The following is a 19,186-nucleotide window of genomic DNA, read 5'->3' as shown; positions in this document are numbered from 1 at the left end:
GGTACTCCCGAAAAAACAAGCCACCCTGGTGGACGTCACGTATAAGCAGGTTATATAACAAGAGGAAGAAACTTGTGTCTAAGAATGAGGGAACTGACTCAGCAGAGGAAAAATTCCCTCCTCAGCTTGAACAACCGAATCAGAAATCTCATGAAATACTCTAAAGCTATGTATGAAGCAGAAATAGCATCTCTAGCTAAGGATAATCGTAAAGCATTCTTTATTTATGTCTGAAACCTAAAAAGAAATGCCCAGCTTTGTGTAGAACTGGTAATTGATTGTACTACTCAAACTGAACAGGAGGAAATTGCCAACCTGATAGCTGACAGATTTGGTGCAAACCTCACTCCTCCTAGACCCACCGGCCATACCCCAAAACATGTCTATATTAAAAGCCCGAAATGACAAATACTCAAGTCTGTGTACATTGACACATAAAGGTCGATGTACATAAACAGCGAAATTTGAAACATCGAATGAGTTCCATCATCAGAATGCGCCATACAGGTAACTAAATAATTACTTTAACATGCTTTTGCAGGGGGGGAAGCTGCCCTACACCCCCTACCTAAATATACCAACTCCAAGACCGCACTACAGTGGGGAAAATAATAAATTTCCTTATCCCCACCATCACGCTGCTGATCAGGAAACATGTTTGGAGTTTCAAATTTCGCTGTTTTCGTGTTTAGCTGTTTATGTACATTGACCTTCGTGTGTCAATGTACATAGACTCGAGCATTTGTCGTTTCGGGCTTTTAATATAGACCCCCCCAAAACATATCCAACACCATTCCTCTGCCTGGTATTTCTAGGAGATCAGATCTTATCTGCACTCTCCAAGGCCAAAAACATGGCCTCAGTAGGACCAGATGACATCTCAGGATGTTTATTACGTAATGTAAAACAGGATCTAGCAGACCCACTTAATGCTGTCTTTGACCATAACCAGAAAACTGTCATTTTCCAGTGAAGTGGAGAACAGCAACAGTAATCACCTTGCACAAAGGGGGGTGGGGCATCAACAGGCCCTGGGAATTATATACCCATAAGGCTAACCAGTCTCATCTGCAAGGCCATGGAAAGAATCATTATGAACCTTATCAACAACGACATAGACAACCTTAAAACTCTTGAACCAACCCAATTTGGCTTTGTTAAGGGTAGATCATGCTTATTAAAGCTGGTAGTCTTCTTTGATGAAGTCACCAAAGCCCTGGATGAAGGTAAGACGGTGCATACCACATATCTTGACTTGGCCAAGGCTTTTGACACAATCCCCCACTCGGGCATCATTGAAAAACTATCTCAGTTGGGGATTAACCCTAACATGACTAGATGAGTAGCCAGTTGGCTCACTGACAGAACACATACTGTCAAGGTTGGTGACTCCACCTCCACCAGTAGACCTGTCATCAGTGGCATACCATAAGGTTTTTTGCTGGGTCCTTTACTGTTCGGAATCTCCTTCTTGAAAGTGCAGGCTACATTGGACAGCCTTTGACTTACCATGTTCAGTCATAATTGCAAATTGGGTGCAATCATTGAGTACCCCAACAATGTTAACATAATACAGGAAGGGCTAACACAGAGAAATGATTGGTGCCAAAGCCACAGTATAAAACTAAACACAACAAAAGTGCAATATTATTCCCTTTGGCAAAGTAGAATCCCCCCCTAAATACAGCATTGACAACATCCCCTAAGCTCAAACCCAGTGGTGCAAGACCTAGGAACACCGGTTGATAGCAGTCTGAACTTCGACCAACAAGTTTCCACTGTGGTAAGGACAGCACTCTACATTGCACACCTCATAAGTAAGACATCACTTCCAGACCTAAGGATGTTATAGCCCCACTGTACTTGACTCTTATCAGACCACTAATAGAGTACAATTCTCCCTTTTGCATGTACATCAACATAAACCTGCAGCAGCTGCAGAGACCACAGAGATTCCCCACCAAGATAATACAGATGTATGTAGATAGACTAAAAGCCTTATCACTTAACTGTGTATCATATACGTTGCTGACAGGAGACTTGTACCTAGGCTAAATGGCAGTTTCCAACCCTCTCCTGATGAATATGCCTCACATCAGCAAATCTAACGCCACAAGGGTCACTATCTCTAGCGAGCTTAACCTAGCCTGGGACATTAACAGAACATTCTGGAGAGACAAATGTGTCTCCCACAGGCATCCAGTCCTCTGGAACAAACTTCCAGTTCACATGAAGCAAAGTTCCTCACTGACCCTGTTCAAGCACAACCTGGACAAATGGATGGGCAACTGCAAATTCACCCTGGGGGTGGCACCCATGTCCCTTATTGACAGGGTGCTGACCAAACACTAGCTCTGCAAAATACATTCACTTAATAAGAACAGTTGGGGCAACTTGGGATTAACATGGCTGGGCTTGTAAGGGTTTTAGGGCTACTAGCCGAGTAACCTCCTGTGAACCTATACCTACCAAAACTGCCTAATACCAACAGTGATGTATAAGAAGTGCATACAGCAAAATATTTTTCTCTTGGCTATATAAATACATTTTTAACAGTTTACAGAATATAAAATGTCCTTGAATAATAGCAGCATACATTAGCAAAATAAATGTGTTCTCTGCGGAGAAATCACCTTTAAAAAATATGTCAATCTTTTGTTTTGTCCGAATACACAAGTCTCTTCACCTTCAAGTTCCCTAGTTGCATGGCTACCTAGTTATAGTATAGATTCAGCCCTCTTGAGCATTGTGAGGATGCAAGTGAAGTGTGTGCTCATTAGAATTGCTGAATACCAAACTTTCAACTTTGCATAGCTGATGTAAACATTGTTAGCTGTGGAGCTAACTTCACTGATCTTGAAAATAAAGAAACAGCACACATGTATAATTCTTTTGTCCATAATAGCACAACTTTCCTGCCTTTGATGAAAACTCTTGTTCACTGTTATGTATTTTTATCACACCTTTAAAGCAAAATGGTAGAAAGTACACTATAGACTGCAGTCTGATATTAAAGAAGAGGTAAGGGAAGACTGATTAGAATACAAAGAGAAGTCAGAGCTGCATTTCTGCAAAAATATTCATAAATGCTTGTGTCATTTTGTGAGGTATTGCTAGCTATGCCAGGAGAAGTATGGCAGTAGATGTGTAACATATGCCACCATAGCTAGCTGGAGTTTTGTAACGAATTATATGTCATTGGTATGTTAAACTGATTTGTAGAGATGCTTATGTTGAAAATTTGTTTGTAAAGCTGCTTGTGTTAAAAATGTACCAACATTGGGTCCTGCTGGACAGAAAAGAAATACACCTGTATGTCAGACTGTTGTAACTGTTGAAATGAATATATTGTAACTGAGGATACTGGAAGAAAAGAGGTTAATCTCATTCCAGCTAACTTTGAAAAATAGTCTGAAATGAAATTACCTGGTGTAGGTCATAAAGATTGTATCTTCCAGTTCTGATTGAAGACAGAGACAAAATGTCTGTGAAAACCAGGACTAGGAATCCTACTGTGTTATCCTTGGGGGTGAACTAATTGCTACCCTGGAAGGGTGAAAGTTTTCAAATGGTTTTATATCTTCCAGATCCTATTACACATCTTAGCAAAGCTCTATCTGTGTGCATGGTAACACATATGTGCAAGATTCTGGTTCAGTTTCTAGTAAAGGGAGTGGGTGGAAACCAGAGTCAGAAGACCAGATGTATATTATGTCATTTTGTAACCCAGCACTCAAATGATGTTTTGATAGTAAATGAGATAGAAGTCTCAGAGCAATCTGTTTTTGAAACCTGATAAAGAAGGAAGACCACCGACCCACTTCATCTTGTCTTGCTTTAGTACGTAACCAGGGAATAGTAATTCTTTAGATCAGTCAGGAAAATTTAGTGAGATTAGTTAAGTACTATTTTTCTGCAACTATATGAATGTATCCATCTGTGTTATTTAAATATTTCCTGTGATTGAAACTCTGGTGTTTATTGTAAATAGATATTGAGTATTTTCATGTTCTTTTATAATTTATTATTTAAACATTTCATTGTGGCTGGTCTTTTAGAGAATATTTCAACATTTGAGAGTACTTATATTTATTTGGTGATACTGTGGCTGCTCCTGAAAGCTTTGCTACATTGGTCAAACACTACCATTTGTATAAGTATTAGTATTTATTTTACTCAGTATAATTGGGTACCCTTGTAAGAGCCTTAGAGTAGCTGGCTTTGGAGTGTTGTGGTGGCAGTACCTATCTTATAGTCTGGGTGGAAGGGGGACATAGCTGGTAAATCTGTGCCAGCCTTTCTTGTGTGTGTGTGTGTGTGTGTGTGTGTGTGTGTGTGTGTGTGTGTGTGTGTGTCTGTTTGTGTGCGTTTGTGAAAATCAAATCTCAGAGAGTGTTTCAGCTACTTGGAGCAGGGACATAGTGCACTGGTTTCACAGAGAGGGTGGTGCAGGACTTGGCTTGAAACACTCAGCTGAGGACTGAACTGTACAGCTGTGTGAGTGGAGTAGTCTTATTGTGGGCCTGAAGAGAGAGAAGGAAACCCAGCCCCCAGACTGTGTGTTTTTCCTGTGTGCTCTTTTGTGCTTGATGCAGAGATCTGCATCTGTAAATACTGTGTATCTAATTTTGTTCCTAGTAAACATCCCTCTCTGGTGTCCTTGGTGAGGATTGATACTCCTATCACTGTCCCAGAGCAGGGACATCACAGCTTGTGTGATCACTCATTGCATTAAATATGTTAGCCACACATGTACAACCAAATGAGAATGTCCGAATATATGAACAGTTAATACTGGTTATGAAATGTAAATTGCTTGTATGCACGATTTTATTGGTGTTGCAAAACTGTGTCTGTGGCAAGCAGAGAGGGCTCACTAGCCCTTGGGCTGATAGCCTAGTACCTACCTATGAACTATAATTGTGTTTTGTAAGTGCAGTAGTCTGATGGCTCAAATCCAGAACTGTATAATTGTTTAAAATTTGTTTCACTTTTTTTTTTTTGGCTTTACCATTTCCCCAGCACATAGCTTAATGCAACTTAGCACAAAAGTGTTAACTGGCTAAATGAAAATTTAATGTCACTTGTCTTATAAAGTGCAAACATGCTTAGTGGCATTGCACGATGGTCAGCAACATGGATGGTAATGACTGTAGAAATGACACCTGTTACCCAACTGTCTTTGTAGCACAAGGTGTAAATAGTTGGGCTAAACAGGAAAGAAGAATGGTAAAGCAGGATTGGAGTGACATAGTAGTTACGTTTACTCTGAAATGGTCATAATGATTATTTACACAAGTAATATATGTCTGTTATTGCCTTTTACATTTGCATGTTGCCTACCTATGCAGAAACAGGGTTCACCACTTAAGGAATAAAGTGCAAGATTTAATTGGATTTGCCTTCCTTTATGCAAACAGGCTCAGTGGTGAAGCACAGCTGAGAACACTCTGGGCAGTACTAAGTTTGGAAAATACACCTGCTTCCTAGCTTTTCCCGTGGCGGCCTATGTAAGTACAGTGAGTTCATTGTCAGAACACAGGTTTGCCAGGGTTTTAATCCAGCATAATCTATAGTATGGTGTCTGACTGTAATTTTTCCAAAAAATGTCATTTTTAAGGTAATACTACATACCAATAGCCATGTATAGCAGGTCGATTGAGCATAGACCTACATATGTAGATATCATATAGATTATGTGGGTAACTGGTTAATCATGACAGTGATGATTATGTAATAAAAAATGCAGTTGCACATATGTGATAAACACAATAGTTTACTGACAATCATCTAAAATCCTCCCATAACACAGGTGTAACTGTGAAACAGAATGTTATGTGAGGTATGTACCACAAAACACAAATGTATTACAAAAGTTATGAAATTCTTTCCATTTCCAGTATATTATCAGACATTTGTTCTGCATCACAGGTAAGAATGCACAAGCCAGGACTTTGTAATGTTACACGCATACAATCTTAATGGAACAGTTAGTCTTGAAACTGTATATCTGTGATGACTGTGATTGCCAAATGCTTCTTCTGTAAAAAAAATCATCCATGTGGAAATGTATGCTCTTTTTTACATAGGTTTGAATCCTACATTGTACAAATTACTTTTAACAGTGTGCAAGTCCCCATAAAATATGTGAAATGTCATCACATTGATCACATGTCATGTCATCCCATTGATCCTTTCAAACTCATAGCTTAAAAGCCAAGTCCTTTAGCATTTCAGTGTTGAGCACTGAACAAAGTGTGACCAGGTATAGCAGCACACATGCCATAAATCAATGGCAACTGTCACATTATTATTGCTTTTTCAGAAACTCACTTCCTCTCTGTTTGGCAGTGTTTCACTTCACTTACGGTCTTGCAAATGCTTTTGGCATCATTGTGGGTGTTCGTGATATTGTGATTTATGACCAGTGCACAAATTGGTGGGAAAGCACTTGTAATGTTGTTGGAGGACCTTTGCAGACATGTCAAGAGATGGGAGGGATGGTGCTAAATTCAGGGCAGAGAGGTGGGGTGTGGGGGAGTCAAAAATGTTTGTTGCACTCCTTGTGAAGTGCTACAGCTGTAGGTTACTACAAGGGGACTATACTGGTTCTCAGTATAAGACTGAATCTTGGAACAGCCTAGCCAAGGTTGTCTCCAGTGTGACTGGCATACCACACATTGTGAAGCAGTACAGGTACCATTACAGTGACTTGAAATGGTGCAAGCAGGCAAAACTTGACCAGTGACTGAATGAGTTTAGGGCTGCTGACATCCCACAGTTGTGTAAGTATACAGATAAAGCAACTTTAAATGTTATGAAAAGATGTAGATAGCCAAGATTGGTATGATAATGCTTTCATGTCTCTTTTTTTGGCCTTTATTTTACAACTGCTCTGTAAATTTCAGCGAACATGGAGGCACATGCTGAGATATTAGAAAGACATCTAGAGGCAAGGGATATGTATGTAGCACAAATGAACATGATTGTATTAAATATATTGGTATTCTATACATTAGAAGCAACTTACGCATGTAGATCTTAGCTGTAAAGGCAAGCATGCATGCTTTCTTCTGTAGCACTTGGTAATTGGATTAGGCTTAGTGGCATTGCATTCATCTTAGGTGGGTTTGGTTCCCATAGGTAACCTATACATTGAGTACATTTTAATTGTGGGAATATTATCTTAAGTTTTTGGAGTCTTTGCTAGCCAGTTGTTCATGATTTTTTTTATTTCAGATTTCTTTAATTGTGTATTCTAATTTTCCTATCTCCCACCCATGCTCTTTTAGCTAATTTCTGTCTCTTTAGCTACCATTTCTGCTGTACTTACTTATAATACCATTGTTGGTACTTTTTTCCCTCTCTACTTGCCTGAGTATTTGTGTCTACCATTGTTGGTAGTTTCTTTCTAACTTCCTTTTCCTCTCTAAAAAAAAGAATTCTAGTTTTAGTGTCTGCTTTCTGCTAGCTTCATTTAGTTGTGTTTATTATACAACATGGCTGATAAACCTATGGAGTTTAAAAGGTGCATTTACTGTGGGCATAAGCTTCTTGACTCAGATACCCATAGGGAATGCATGTACTGCCTAGGCCACATGCACTTGTATGTGGATTGTTTAACCTTTTCTGATTTTAACTCAAGAGTTTTAACTTTTCAGAGGAATAAGTTAGTCTTTTGTAATTAAATATTGAGTATTGAATACATTGTAATTGAATACAATGTACCCTTTGGCATGTACCTCATCAGACATCTGTAACAGCTGCAGTGAACCCAGAGATCTGAAGTAGGAGATTCATTTGTCTGCAACCTGTGGGTTATGGATCCGATATCGGATCTGAACCGGCATGGTTTACCAGCTATGGATCCAAGCTCTCAGCTCCTCCCTTCACCCATAATGCCCTGCTCTACCCTCATGACCCTAGATCTCGTTTGCCGCGCATGGTGACCAGATTGTTTTTCCAGCTCTCCAGCTAAGTGCTATATTCAGTGTTTAAATTAGTCAAATTTAAAAATTTTTGGTTAATTTTGTGTGAAAGTGTAGGTTTCCCTCTTGTATTATTACTTTTTTTTAGAGTTTAATCTTAAATTTATATTCCTCCCCTCGCTGGTAGCGTAGTGTGTGTGTTGGGCCTGTGAGTGATTTTTCTTTTTTAGTTACTTTACTTTAGTTCTAGTAACTTTTATTTTGTTAGCTTGGGATGTCTGAGCAGCCCAAGGCTATTTTCTCTAAATGCTCCGAGTGTGGCCATAAGCTTTCCCCAGCTGATGGCCACACTCGGTGTGTTAGATGCCTGGGGGTTGAACACCTCACATCTGGATGTTCCATTTGTGCAGGGTTCAACCCCAGGGCATTGAAGGAGCGGAGGTCCAAGCTTGTTTTGGCGGGTCTCTTGCCGCCGGACTCTGCTCCGACCTCCGCTCCTTCGGGGGTAACCGTCTCCACGGTTATTCCCTCTCCGGCTCCCCCTCCTCCTCCTGGGACTCAACCTCCCGTTTCTGGTTCGGAGGAGAGGGATGCTAGGAAGAAGGACCGGAGGGAGAAGCACCATAAGCGGCGGGCCGAGACCTCTGTTTCTGCCCTGCCAGCCAAGCGGGCTTCTCCCCCGGCCCCCTTGTCTGCTGGCTCTCCTCCTCCTCGGCTCCGGTCTCCAGTGTGTTTTCACGGGACCTGAGGAGGAGGAGACCCGATCTCCGCCGAGGCTATCGAGGAGGCACTCAAGGCCTACCTCGGTAGCCTCGCCGAGATCAACGACAGCCTATCGGATGCTGATCTGGACCGGATGATGAGAAGGTTCATCCAGGCCCAGATGCAGATGGGAGTTCTCTTGCCTCCCCTCTGGGGGCTCGACCCCTTTTCAAGCCAATTGCTCCTTCTCCGACCCGCTACCCGGGTTCGGAGCAGTTGGAGCCGAGCAGCCGGGCGGGGTGGGTCGGCGCCGATAGTACTTGGTACCGGATCCGACCCTGCCCTCGAGTGCATCGGATCCGACCTCGGAGCCTGGATCCGAGCCTCGGATCTGGGGATCAGTGCTCCTTCGCGCCATCTGTGTCGGAGCGCACTGTCCCTTCGGATCCAGCCGGCGCCGGCTCGATCCACTCTTCGGATCGAGGGGAGCCGATTGCGGATCCTTTGGTCGAGGTCGGCTCCCTTCGCCTTTGATGTAGTGGAGAGGGCCCTGTTGAGGGTCTCCGGACCCCGGCACTTGTTTTGGCTCCGTCCGCTCCCTCTGCACTGGGTCAGGCTTCCACCATCCGGCCCTTGGGACAGCCCGCTTGTGCCCCAAGCTGCTCCCCTGGAACAGGTTGCTGCTTGCAGGAGTCCTCTGACAGCCCCCAGAGGATGTTCCTCGCAAGCATACGTGCAAAGGAGGCACATTGACTCCCCAAGTCTCTCACGGAAGACACGGATTTGGAGGAAGGGAAGGCTCCCCACGGTCACCCCGAGGATGTCTCGTTTGGAGACATCATGGAAATGCTCCGCATAAGGGGGTGGTCTGCCCCCAAGTCTTCCTCGGACGAGTCCGTGTTCTTGGAGGCATTTGAAGCAGGCCCGTCTACCTCTTGGGTGTCCCCTCCTGCCGACCCCCTGGTGGACCTCATTACCACCAGGGCATGGAAGGAACCGGACACCGTGGAGCCAATCCCTAAGAGGCCCGACCGGATCCTCAGTCCACCGTCTGACCGTGCCCATTGGAGTAAGGGGCCTCCGGTAGATGCCATGTTGACGGCGGCGGCCACCAAGAGGGAACTTGCTCAGGAGAGTCCCTCAGTCCATCCCCCGAGCAAGGAGTCTCGGATGATGGACCGCTTGGGGAAGCGGATGTTTAGTTCAGCGACCTTCTTGGTAAGGGCGCTGAACTACCTGGCACACGTTATTAGGATGCAGCGCGATCTCATTAAAGAATACGCTGCATCTCCCCCAGAGTCCATGTCGGAGGAGGACAAAGTACTGCACTCCACCCGCATGGCCACTCTTAGATCAGTTATCAATACCTCTATGCGGCTACTCTCCCATGCTACGGAAGGCGCTGCTAGAGCCGCAGGGGCAGGTCTAGTCACTATACGTCAGGCCTGGCTCCGTCATTGTGATTTCTCAGAGCCCTTCAAAGCATCATTTGCGAACGCCCCCTTTGATGGTTCTGCCCTCTTTTGAAAAACTGTTCGCGACACCTTGACCCAGAGCGAGAAGGACGGGAAGACACTGTCTGCCGTTGGAACAACCAGTCCTTCCGTGGCAGAAGAGGACAGGGAGGACGCCGCCCTAGAGGCAGAGGGGCTCCCAGGAACTTCGGGTCCAGAGAACCCTTCTCTGAACAGCCCGCGCAGCAACCCTGAGGGGTTGCCCGGCTGCTCCACTCTGGAGGCAGTCGGGGGACGTTTTTCAGGGCACCTAGCGGCATGGGAGTCCATAACATCAGACCGCTGGGTTCTCCAGATTATATCCAGAGGATACCGTATCCCATTTCGTCACTTACCAAAATTGAAGTCCCTCCCAGACGTTCCACCCGGTCAACGGGAGGCCGCTTTGGCAGAAATTGGCCATCTGCTAAAGAAAAGAGCCATCCAGCCCGTCCCCCAGACCAGATCAGATCAGGGTTCTACTCCAGGTTCTTTTAGTGCCAAAAAGACGGGGATCTAAGACCAATTTTAGACCTTTCTCTCTTGAACCTGGCAGTTCCCAAGGAGAAGTTCGAATGGTCACTCTGCAATCTATTCTCCCCCTTCTGGGAGAAAACCACTGGATGTGTTCCATAGACCTCAAAGATGCGTACTACCACATCCTAATGGACAGGTGCTCCAGGAGGTTTCTCCGCTTCCGGCTGGGAGCCAGTCACTACCAGTTCCGGGTCCTTCCCTTTGGTCTCACCACAGCCCCCAGGGTGTTCACCAAAGTATTAGCAGTGGTAGCGGCCCACCTGAGGCTTCAGGGGGTGCAGGTCTTCCCCTACCTGGACGACTGGCTCCTTACCGCCCCAACAAGGCATCTACTACTATTGGCGTGAGACTCCTTTCTCCATCTTGCTCCCAGTCTGGGCATCACTATAAACACAAAGAAATCCAACCTAGCACCCGCACAGCTCTTAGATTTTATAGGGCCAGGTTAGACACAAGGAGTTTAAAAGCCTTCCTCACTGCGGACAGAGTTCAAAATCTGCAGCTCTAGGTGCGGGCCATTCTCCACTCAAGTTCTGTTCCGGCGGAGTTGGTCCTGAGGGCTCTAGGGTCCATGGCATCTGCTATAGCACTTCTTCCTCTCGCCAGGCTCAATATGCGCATCCTCCAGTGGACTCTCTTAGTACAGTGGTCATACCTTGCTCTTCCTATGCATCATCCCATTGCGATCAGCAAGGCTTGCAAGCGGTCCCTCCTGTGGTGGCTTCACTCCCCAGATCTCCACGGAGGCCGCCCATTTTGTGCTTCTCCCCCTCTCGCCACGGTGACCACGGACGCCTCCCGCCTCGGGTGGGGGGGGGCATTTTGCGGGCCGGACCGTCCAAGGCACGTGGAACAATTCAGAGACCTTACTGCATATCAACATTCTAGAGATGAGAGCAGTGCTCTTAGCATTGCTAGCACTTCAGGACTTTCTTCCCTTGGGAACAATTGCGATTCAATCGGACAACATGTCGGTTGTCTGGTATATCAACAAGCAAGGAGGAACGAGGTCTTACCCTCTTTGTCGAGAAGCCATGAGAGTTTGGGAATGGGCAATCTCCACCAACCGCTTTCTCATAGCAACGCACATTCCGAGTCGGTCCAACATCCTGGCGGACAAGCTCAGTCGCACCATTCTGACCCCTTACGAGTGGTCTCTCAATACTCAAGTAGCAGAACGCATATTCGCACAGTGGGGAACTCCTTCATGTGATCTTTTTGCCTCTCCCTCAAACACCAAGTGCGACAGTTTTTTCACTCTGATACCTCCTCCAGGAGGTTCCCCAAGAGACGCTCTGGTGCATGCTTGGCCACCCGGTCTCCTGTATGCTTATCCCCCATTGCCTCTGATGCTCCAAGTTCTTCAGAAAGCCTCTCGGGTGGGTTGCAGAATGATTCTCATTGCTCCGTTTTGGCCTCGACAGATCTGGTTCCCCTTCCTAAGGTCTCACTCGGTGAATCCCCCTTGGATTCTAGATCCCATTCCGGATCTGATATCTCATCCATCCTGCCTATCTCTTCCGAACCTGGACAACCTGAAGCTGACCACTTGGCTGCTCCAGTTCCACTCTTGATCAGGACTCCCAGTATTTCGTCCCCTGTTAAGGCGATCCTGGTGGCAGCTCATAAAACGTCCACTAGGAAAGTCTACCGTAGCAAATGGAAACGGTTTTCTTTGTGGAGCGGCAAGGCCTGAACCCCTTCACAGTTCCTCTCCCTTTAGTGCTTGATTTCTTAACCACTCTCTTTAACGATGGTGCCAGCAGTTCCACAGTCAAAGTACAACTTGCGGCAATTTCACATTATCACATTGGTCATGACTCCAGTCCACTCATGTCGGCCAAGTTGTGTAAAATTTTCCTTAAAGGTACTTTCCTCTTTCACCATCTAGCTGGTCCTGTAACAAGCGGTTAGCGACCTCCTGGGATCTTCCTTCCTCCTCCTTTCCAGTTGGAGGACTATTTGGCCTATGCTGGGTTTTCAGCTTCCAAACAAGATCTGGGGAGTTCTAGCATCATGGGATATAGGACTGCCTCGAGCCAGTAAAATTAGCTCTCGAGCTTTAGTAGTGGCAGTCGGAGCCGAGGTTCAGCTAAACCTCCAAAAAAAAGCGAAGAGAAGACAACTAACATGGAACGTTACTTGGTCTTTCATTATGGAGGTGTTTACCTCAGGACCAAATGTCTTCCTAAAGCTTCTGAAGCAAACATTAATCAATCCATTAACCTCCTGTATATTATCAGACATTTGTTCTGCATCAAAGGTGAATGCACAAGCTTCACTCCTTAGATGTTCACAGGCAACTTAATGGATTTTATCTTGAAACAGTATATCTGTGATGACCATGGTTGTGTCTTCTTCTGTAAAAATCAATCATCCATGGAAATGTATGCTCTTTTTACATAGGCAATCCGACAGTTGTTCAAATTACTTTTAACAGTGTGCAAGATAAAATATGTGAAATGTCATTGATCCTTTCAAACTCATAGCTTAAAAACTCCCTCTCTGTTTGGCAGTGTTTCACTTCACTTACGGTCTTGCAAATGCTTTTGGCATCATTGTGGAAGGCATATTGTGATTTATGACCAGTGCACAATTTGGGAGAAAGCACTTGTAATGTTTGAAGGAGGACCTTGCAGACATGTCAAGATGGAGGGGATGGGATGGTGCTAAATTCAGAGCAGAGAGTGTGGTGTGGGGGAGTCAAATTTGTTGCACTCTCTGAAGTGTGCTACAGCTGTAGGTTGCTACAAGGGGACTATACTGGTTCTCAGTATAAGACTGAATCTTGGAACAGCCTAGCCAAGGTTGTCTCCAGTGTGACTGTTGTGAAGCAGTACAGGTACCATTCCAAGATTGGTATGATAATGCTTTCATGTCTCTTTATATGTATGTAGCACAAATGAACATGATTGAATTAAATATATTGGTATTCTATACATTAGAAGCAACTTAAGCATTTAGATCTTAACTGTAAAGGCAAGCATGCATGCTTTCTTCTGTAGCACTTGGTAATTGTATTAGGCTTAGTGGCATTGCATTCAGCTTAGGTGGGTTTGGTTCCCATAGGTAACCTATACATTGAGTACATTTTAATTGTGGGAATATTATCTTAAGTTTTTGGAGTCTTTGCTAGCCAGTTGTTCATGATTTTTTTTATTTCAGATTTCTTTAATTGTGTATTCTAATTCTCCTATCTCCCACCCATGCTCTTTTAGCTAATTTCTGTCTCTTTAGCTACCGTTTTTGCTGTATTTACTTATAATACCATTGCTGGTACTTTTTTCCCTCTCTACTTGCCTGAGTATTTGTGTCTACCATTGTTGGTAGTTTCTTTCTAACTTCCTTTTCCTCTCTAAAAAAAAAAGAATTCTAGTTTTAGTGTTTGCTTTCTGCTAGTTTCATTTAGTTGTGTTTATTATACAACATGGCTGATAAACCTATGGAGTTGAAAAGGTGCATTTACTGTGGGCATAAGCTTCTTGACTCAGATACCCATAGTGAATGCGTGTACTGCCTAGGCCCCATGCACTTGTATGTGGATTGTTTAACCTTTTCTGATTTTAACTCAAGAGTTTTTACTTTTCAGAGGAATAGGCTAGTCTTTTGTAATTAAATATTGAGTATTGAATACATTGTAATTGAATACAATGTACCCTTTGGCATGTACCTCATCAGGCATCTGTAACAGCTGCAGTGAACCCAGAGTTTTCTCACCAGGCGGATACATGATATAAAAAATGATTCCTACATGGAAAGATTGAAAACTCTGTCATTGTATTCTGTCTCATACAGACATAAGAGGTGATCTGTGTCTGGCCTACAGGGCAGAGTCCTAATTCAGCCCTGATGCAAATGCTACACATTCATAAATCAAACTGCAGGAGGGTCACTCATTCCAAGGAATTTATCTTAGCCTCTGACATAAGTAAATCATGTTCCGGAGGGAGATACATCTCTGAGACTACACCTTCTCTGAAGCAAGCTTTCCATTCTCGTAAAGCAAAGCCCTTTCGTGACCCTCTTTAAGTGTAACCCAGATCAATGGATGTGTAATCTTAAATTTACTCCTGGGGTAGTGCTCATGACCCTCATGGACAAGAGACAGTTGGTATTGCATACCATAGCATAGGCTCATACCTCTGTAAACTTCCTTCACGTAGCTACTGAAAATTGTTAAACTTGTGCTAAATTTGGCTATACTTGTAATGGCTCTTGGGCCATTAGCCTAGTACTCTCCTGTGAACATATGAATCTATGAAGTGCAATTGTAGCATATGTACAGCTATAGTGTGACTGTACTGCATCACAGACATACCACTACATCATCCGTATTACCACTTGATAGTTTGCATTAACACATATGGATGTATGTCAGGATTCAATGGCAGTATAACATTTTGAATGGCAATGTCAGGGGAACAGTGATGGTGTGTCACATGTCTTGAGTTTTGACATGTGCTTACAGTGGGTGCTCCATGTATTGTTTGGTATGTGTACAGTATTACAGTGACAGCTTCCTCAGTCATTGACGCTTGACTTTGCACTGCTGTATTTTCTGTGCATATGGGCATAGTTGATACATTGCAATCATTCTCACATACTGCTGTACCATTCATTATAATGGATCATGTCACGTCTTAATTGATACATCAATAGATGCTACAGACAATATCCATTGTTATTAAATGTGTCAGATGCATGCAATACCCAGCTGTATGTAGGGAATTCACTCATAATACTGTGATGTTAGTATGTGGTGTTATCCGTATGGCTGATACCTACTTAAGCCAGGGATGCTTTAGTCAAGTGTATCACATTTAGCACAGTTAACTCCCATCCATCTGGTAGGCTATACACAACTATTTTTTGGGATGTATATCCATTAGGATTTGACAGTGCAGACTTCCCTTCAAGGTGTTCTGATAGATGCCTGTGTGCTACGTCTCTCTGTATTGAACCCAGTAAATACACAGCTTATTATTGGCATGGGTGTGATTCTTGCAGGGGGTGATGTGGCTTATGTGTCATGAAAACCTATCAACTGGCCATGATTGGCCTTAATGTCATCTCAGATGTGAATGCACTAATAAAGGAGGTAAATAGGAAAATTCGAAACCGGTTCCACATGAACCTCAAATATCACCACCAGTTCAGACTTCTGTAGCTCCATTTTATTACAAAAAAAAATAGGATTGTTTTACTAACTGGTTGCCAAAACAAGTAAATTAGGACTTAATTTATGTGTTCTGGCAACAGTTTGTGAAACAATCCTATTTTGGGTATTTTTGAAATAAAGTGGTGCTACGGAAGTCCGAAGTGTTGGTGATATTTTGAGGTTCGTGTGGAACTGGTATTGAGTTTTCCTGGTTACCTCCTTTATTAGTGCATTCATGTCATAGTTTTTCATTTTGTTTTCACTAATCCTTCTATCCTAATTTCAACTGTATTTCTAACACTTTCCTTCTGAAACCATCCAAAAATTGATCATTTTTGGGGAAGAGGTGTTGAATTCCTCTTACAGAATACTGATAATCATTACAGTTGTACAGTCTTTTCCTGAAGAATATGTATAATAAGATACACTCACATATTCTGTCAATGCCACAGATTAATGGGCATAATATTGCAAAAGTTTCCATGATTGTGCCTGTTTCTGTCTACATTTGTCCAGGAGTTTGTTGCTATGTGTCCCTGATTGGTTGAGAGTTATGGTAACATGTCAGTCATATTCAAGCAAGTAATTTTTCAGATCTTCAGAGTATGCACATACCCCTAGTTTATATGCTATCCTTGCTAAATGACCTGTCCAGTAACCATGCCAGTGATGTTCATATCACAAACTTTCACTTCCATTGACATGTAAGCTTGTGTGACCATTGCATAATACTATAATGTGTATTTATGTTATACTTTACTTGCTCAGGAGGTGTAAACAGCAGTATGTACTGTGCTATCTACATATGTGCTTAACATTATGCTACTGGCTTGTGCTGGAAGTGTACATACATTTACATATCCTGTTTTGGGAACATTGACATATTTGTCATTCCCTCTTACTCTATTCATTTCTGTCATACATGTCTCTGTGCCCATTTTCATCAGCACCATTTCATTGCCCAGTGTACTTTTCCTTCTATTTGGCCTTTCCATTTAACTCACCCCCTGCCATTGTTTAATCATTTAAATATTTTTTTTTATTGTACATTGCAATGAGTACAGTTTTGTTTACTGTGTTATTACTGATGGGTATTGCTCTATTTTTACCCCAGTAGTCACTGTGGTCATCCACACAATCTAGCTGAGCAAACTTGAATGCATCCTCTTTCTGTGCTTGTGCTACTCTGCATGGTTTCTTGGTTGGTGAAACTGTGGCTGGCCATGAAACCATGCTTGTATCTGTGTAAGTGCAATGAGCAGCATGAATATGCGATTATCACTGCTGCCCATTGCCCTAACTCATAAACTCTGGGCTTCATGCAAAGCCTACACAGAGTTTATTGAACTCCCAGATTTGTCTGTTCCATAGTTGGTTGCCTGAGTCCCTCAACCTATAGGCTTATATTTTTGTATGAAAATATCAGGCACACCTGCCCCTTCAACCATAGAACCACTTCTTTAATGTATTCTTGATAACATAGTCTAATGCAGTTGGTTAGTTACAGCATCAGTGTCTGTGATTCAATAAATAACCTGTTTTCTTTGTGTGTGCAGCATGTCATCAGAGAGATTAATTTTATGAACTGCACTAATGATGCGACCACTTAAAATCCCTGGTGCACAACTTTCTGTTATGCAATCATATACAAGGTCTATGAATCTAGTTAATTGATCATCTGAAAACTGTGTGACTTTCAGTTGTATTTTTAAATGCGTTATGCTTGAAGGTTTTCTTTCTAACTGGATTGTACCTTTCAACTTGAACCCTGAAATTTTAACGTGAATGAAACTAATTACTAAATATCTGATTATGAACCATTTTTCTGTATGAATTTTTAGCTTTGATTTTCCGATTGGAAGGAAAGATTCAAGAATCTCTGGAGCTTTTTCAGACATGCGCAGTTCTCAACCCTCAGAGTATAGATAACCTCAAACAGGTGGCACGATCACTGTAAGTATTTGCCTTTTTAAAGCTAATAAGGTTTGTATTCTGTGTGTAAATGTCATTGTGGTAGTTAGGTTGTTAAAGTAGCCTACTTTGGATGAACATCAGCATATTTTTTCAGCTCTTATTTCGACCTCTGGGCTTTGAGCTTTTTCTCTTGGATTACAGTAAGATAGTAGTATAGTGATGAGCTGTGGTACAATTTGCAGTTGCACTGCAATTACTGACTAGAAGTTAAGGTACAGATAACTAGAAAAGACAACATTGATTCATCAAGAGGCTTGCAGTTCAAATTCCTGAAATAAGGAGAAGGCAAGATGTCTAGTGTGTTTCTTAAAACTATCATCAAAGGTGAGTTGATTCTTATGTAAATAGTGGGCCTCTCTTTCCCTGTACAATAGAAGTTTCACTCCTTCCATGTTGGCAGATATCAGAAATAGAAACATTTGATATACTTTTTTAACTTTTAATTGCATTAGCACTTGTTTATTAACTCATTATAGCCAAGTGACACCTCCAGGTGCATCTGCAGTTAACTCCTAATGATGTCTCTAGGCGCCAAATATTGCTTTTCATATTTGCATCAATAATTCCAAAACCATGCTATGTACAAGGTTTTAAAAGATTTCATCTTAAAGCTTACACAGTGGCAAACTCAACTGCATTAATTGAATCAAAAAATGAGACCACGATCAGTCTCCGCTAGAATAAAACAAAAAACAAAAACAAACAATGTAGCGCTTTTTCATCTGCTATGCACTTCATATCAGACAAAATACATCTTAATTAACATCAAATTTAAAATGAATACAGCTTAAAATAAAAATGTGTAACAAATATGGCTCAATATAAATTTTGAAACATACTAAATAACTAAAAAATAACTAATATATTGTCAAGGCCTGGTGATCATAATTCCTAATACTATAAAAAAAAAAAAAAAAATAATAAATATTACATAAAAAAAAATATATATATATATATATATATATATATATGTAATTATATAAAAAAAATATATATATAATAAATAAATAATAAATATGTAAACGTTGAATATATAAATGCATAAAACACTAAGATATATATCAGAAGAACAACGATCTGTTGAATTCATAACATATAACGTGCACTAATCTGTAAAAATATGGATTATTACATGTAAATAACGGTTGTCCAATACAATCACAGAAATGGTGTTGCAAAAGCATGAACCAAATGAACAAATTTAAAACGGGAACATATAAAATGTGTACATCTATAAATGTGTCCATTTATAATAATTGTAATAATGGCTTGATAGATATAAAGTCATTTATACCAGGGGCCTTAGTGGCATTAGGCATTATTTTTTAGTAATGCACATGTTTCAAAAGGCTATATTGAGCCTTGACATATTACATTTTAAGCTGTATTCATTT

The 19,186-nt window shown here is 42.1% G+C and overlaps 1 protein-coding gene across 3 annotated transcripts in view; it reads left to right on the top strand.

Moving 5' to 3' along the window:
- BBS4 (Bardet-Biedl syndrome 4) overlaps positions 1-19,186 on the top strand; it is a 1,226,477-nt gene that overhangs the window by 233,490 nt on the left and 973,801 nt on the right. For all 3 annotated transcript variants that reach the window (XM_044077733.1, XM_044077734.1, XM_044077735.1), the window contains exon 5: positions 17,660-17,771. In XM_044077733.1, the coding sequence (XP_043933668.1) occupies positions 17,660-17,771 (112 nt within the window). The remainder of the gene's footprint in view (positions 1-17,659; positions 17,772-19,186) is intronic.

This window comes from Protopterus annectens, chromosome 7.part0 (assembly GCF_019279795.1).
Source record: "Protopterus annectens isolate FY-2018-M chromosome 7.part0, PAN1.0, whole genome shotgun sequence".
Classification (NCBI taxonomy): domain Eukaryota; kingdom Metazoa; phylum Chordata; order Ceratodontiformes; family Protopteridae; genus Protopterus; species Protopterus annectens.
This window is presented reverse-complemented; position numbering and strand designations above follow the sequence as displayed.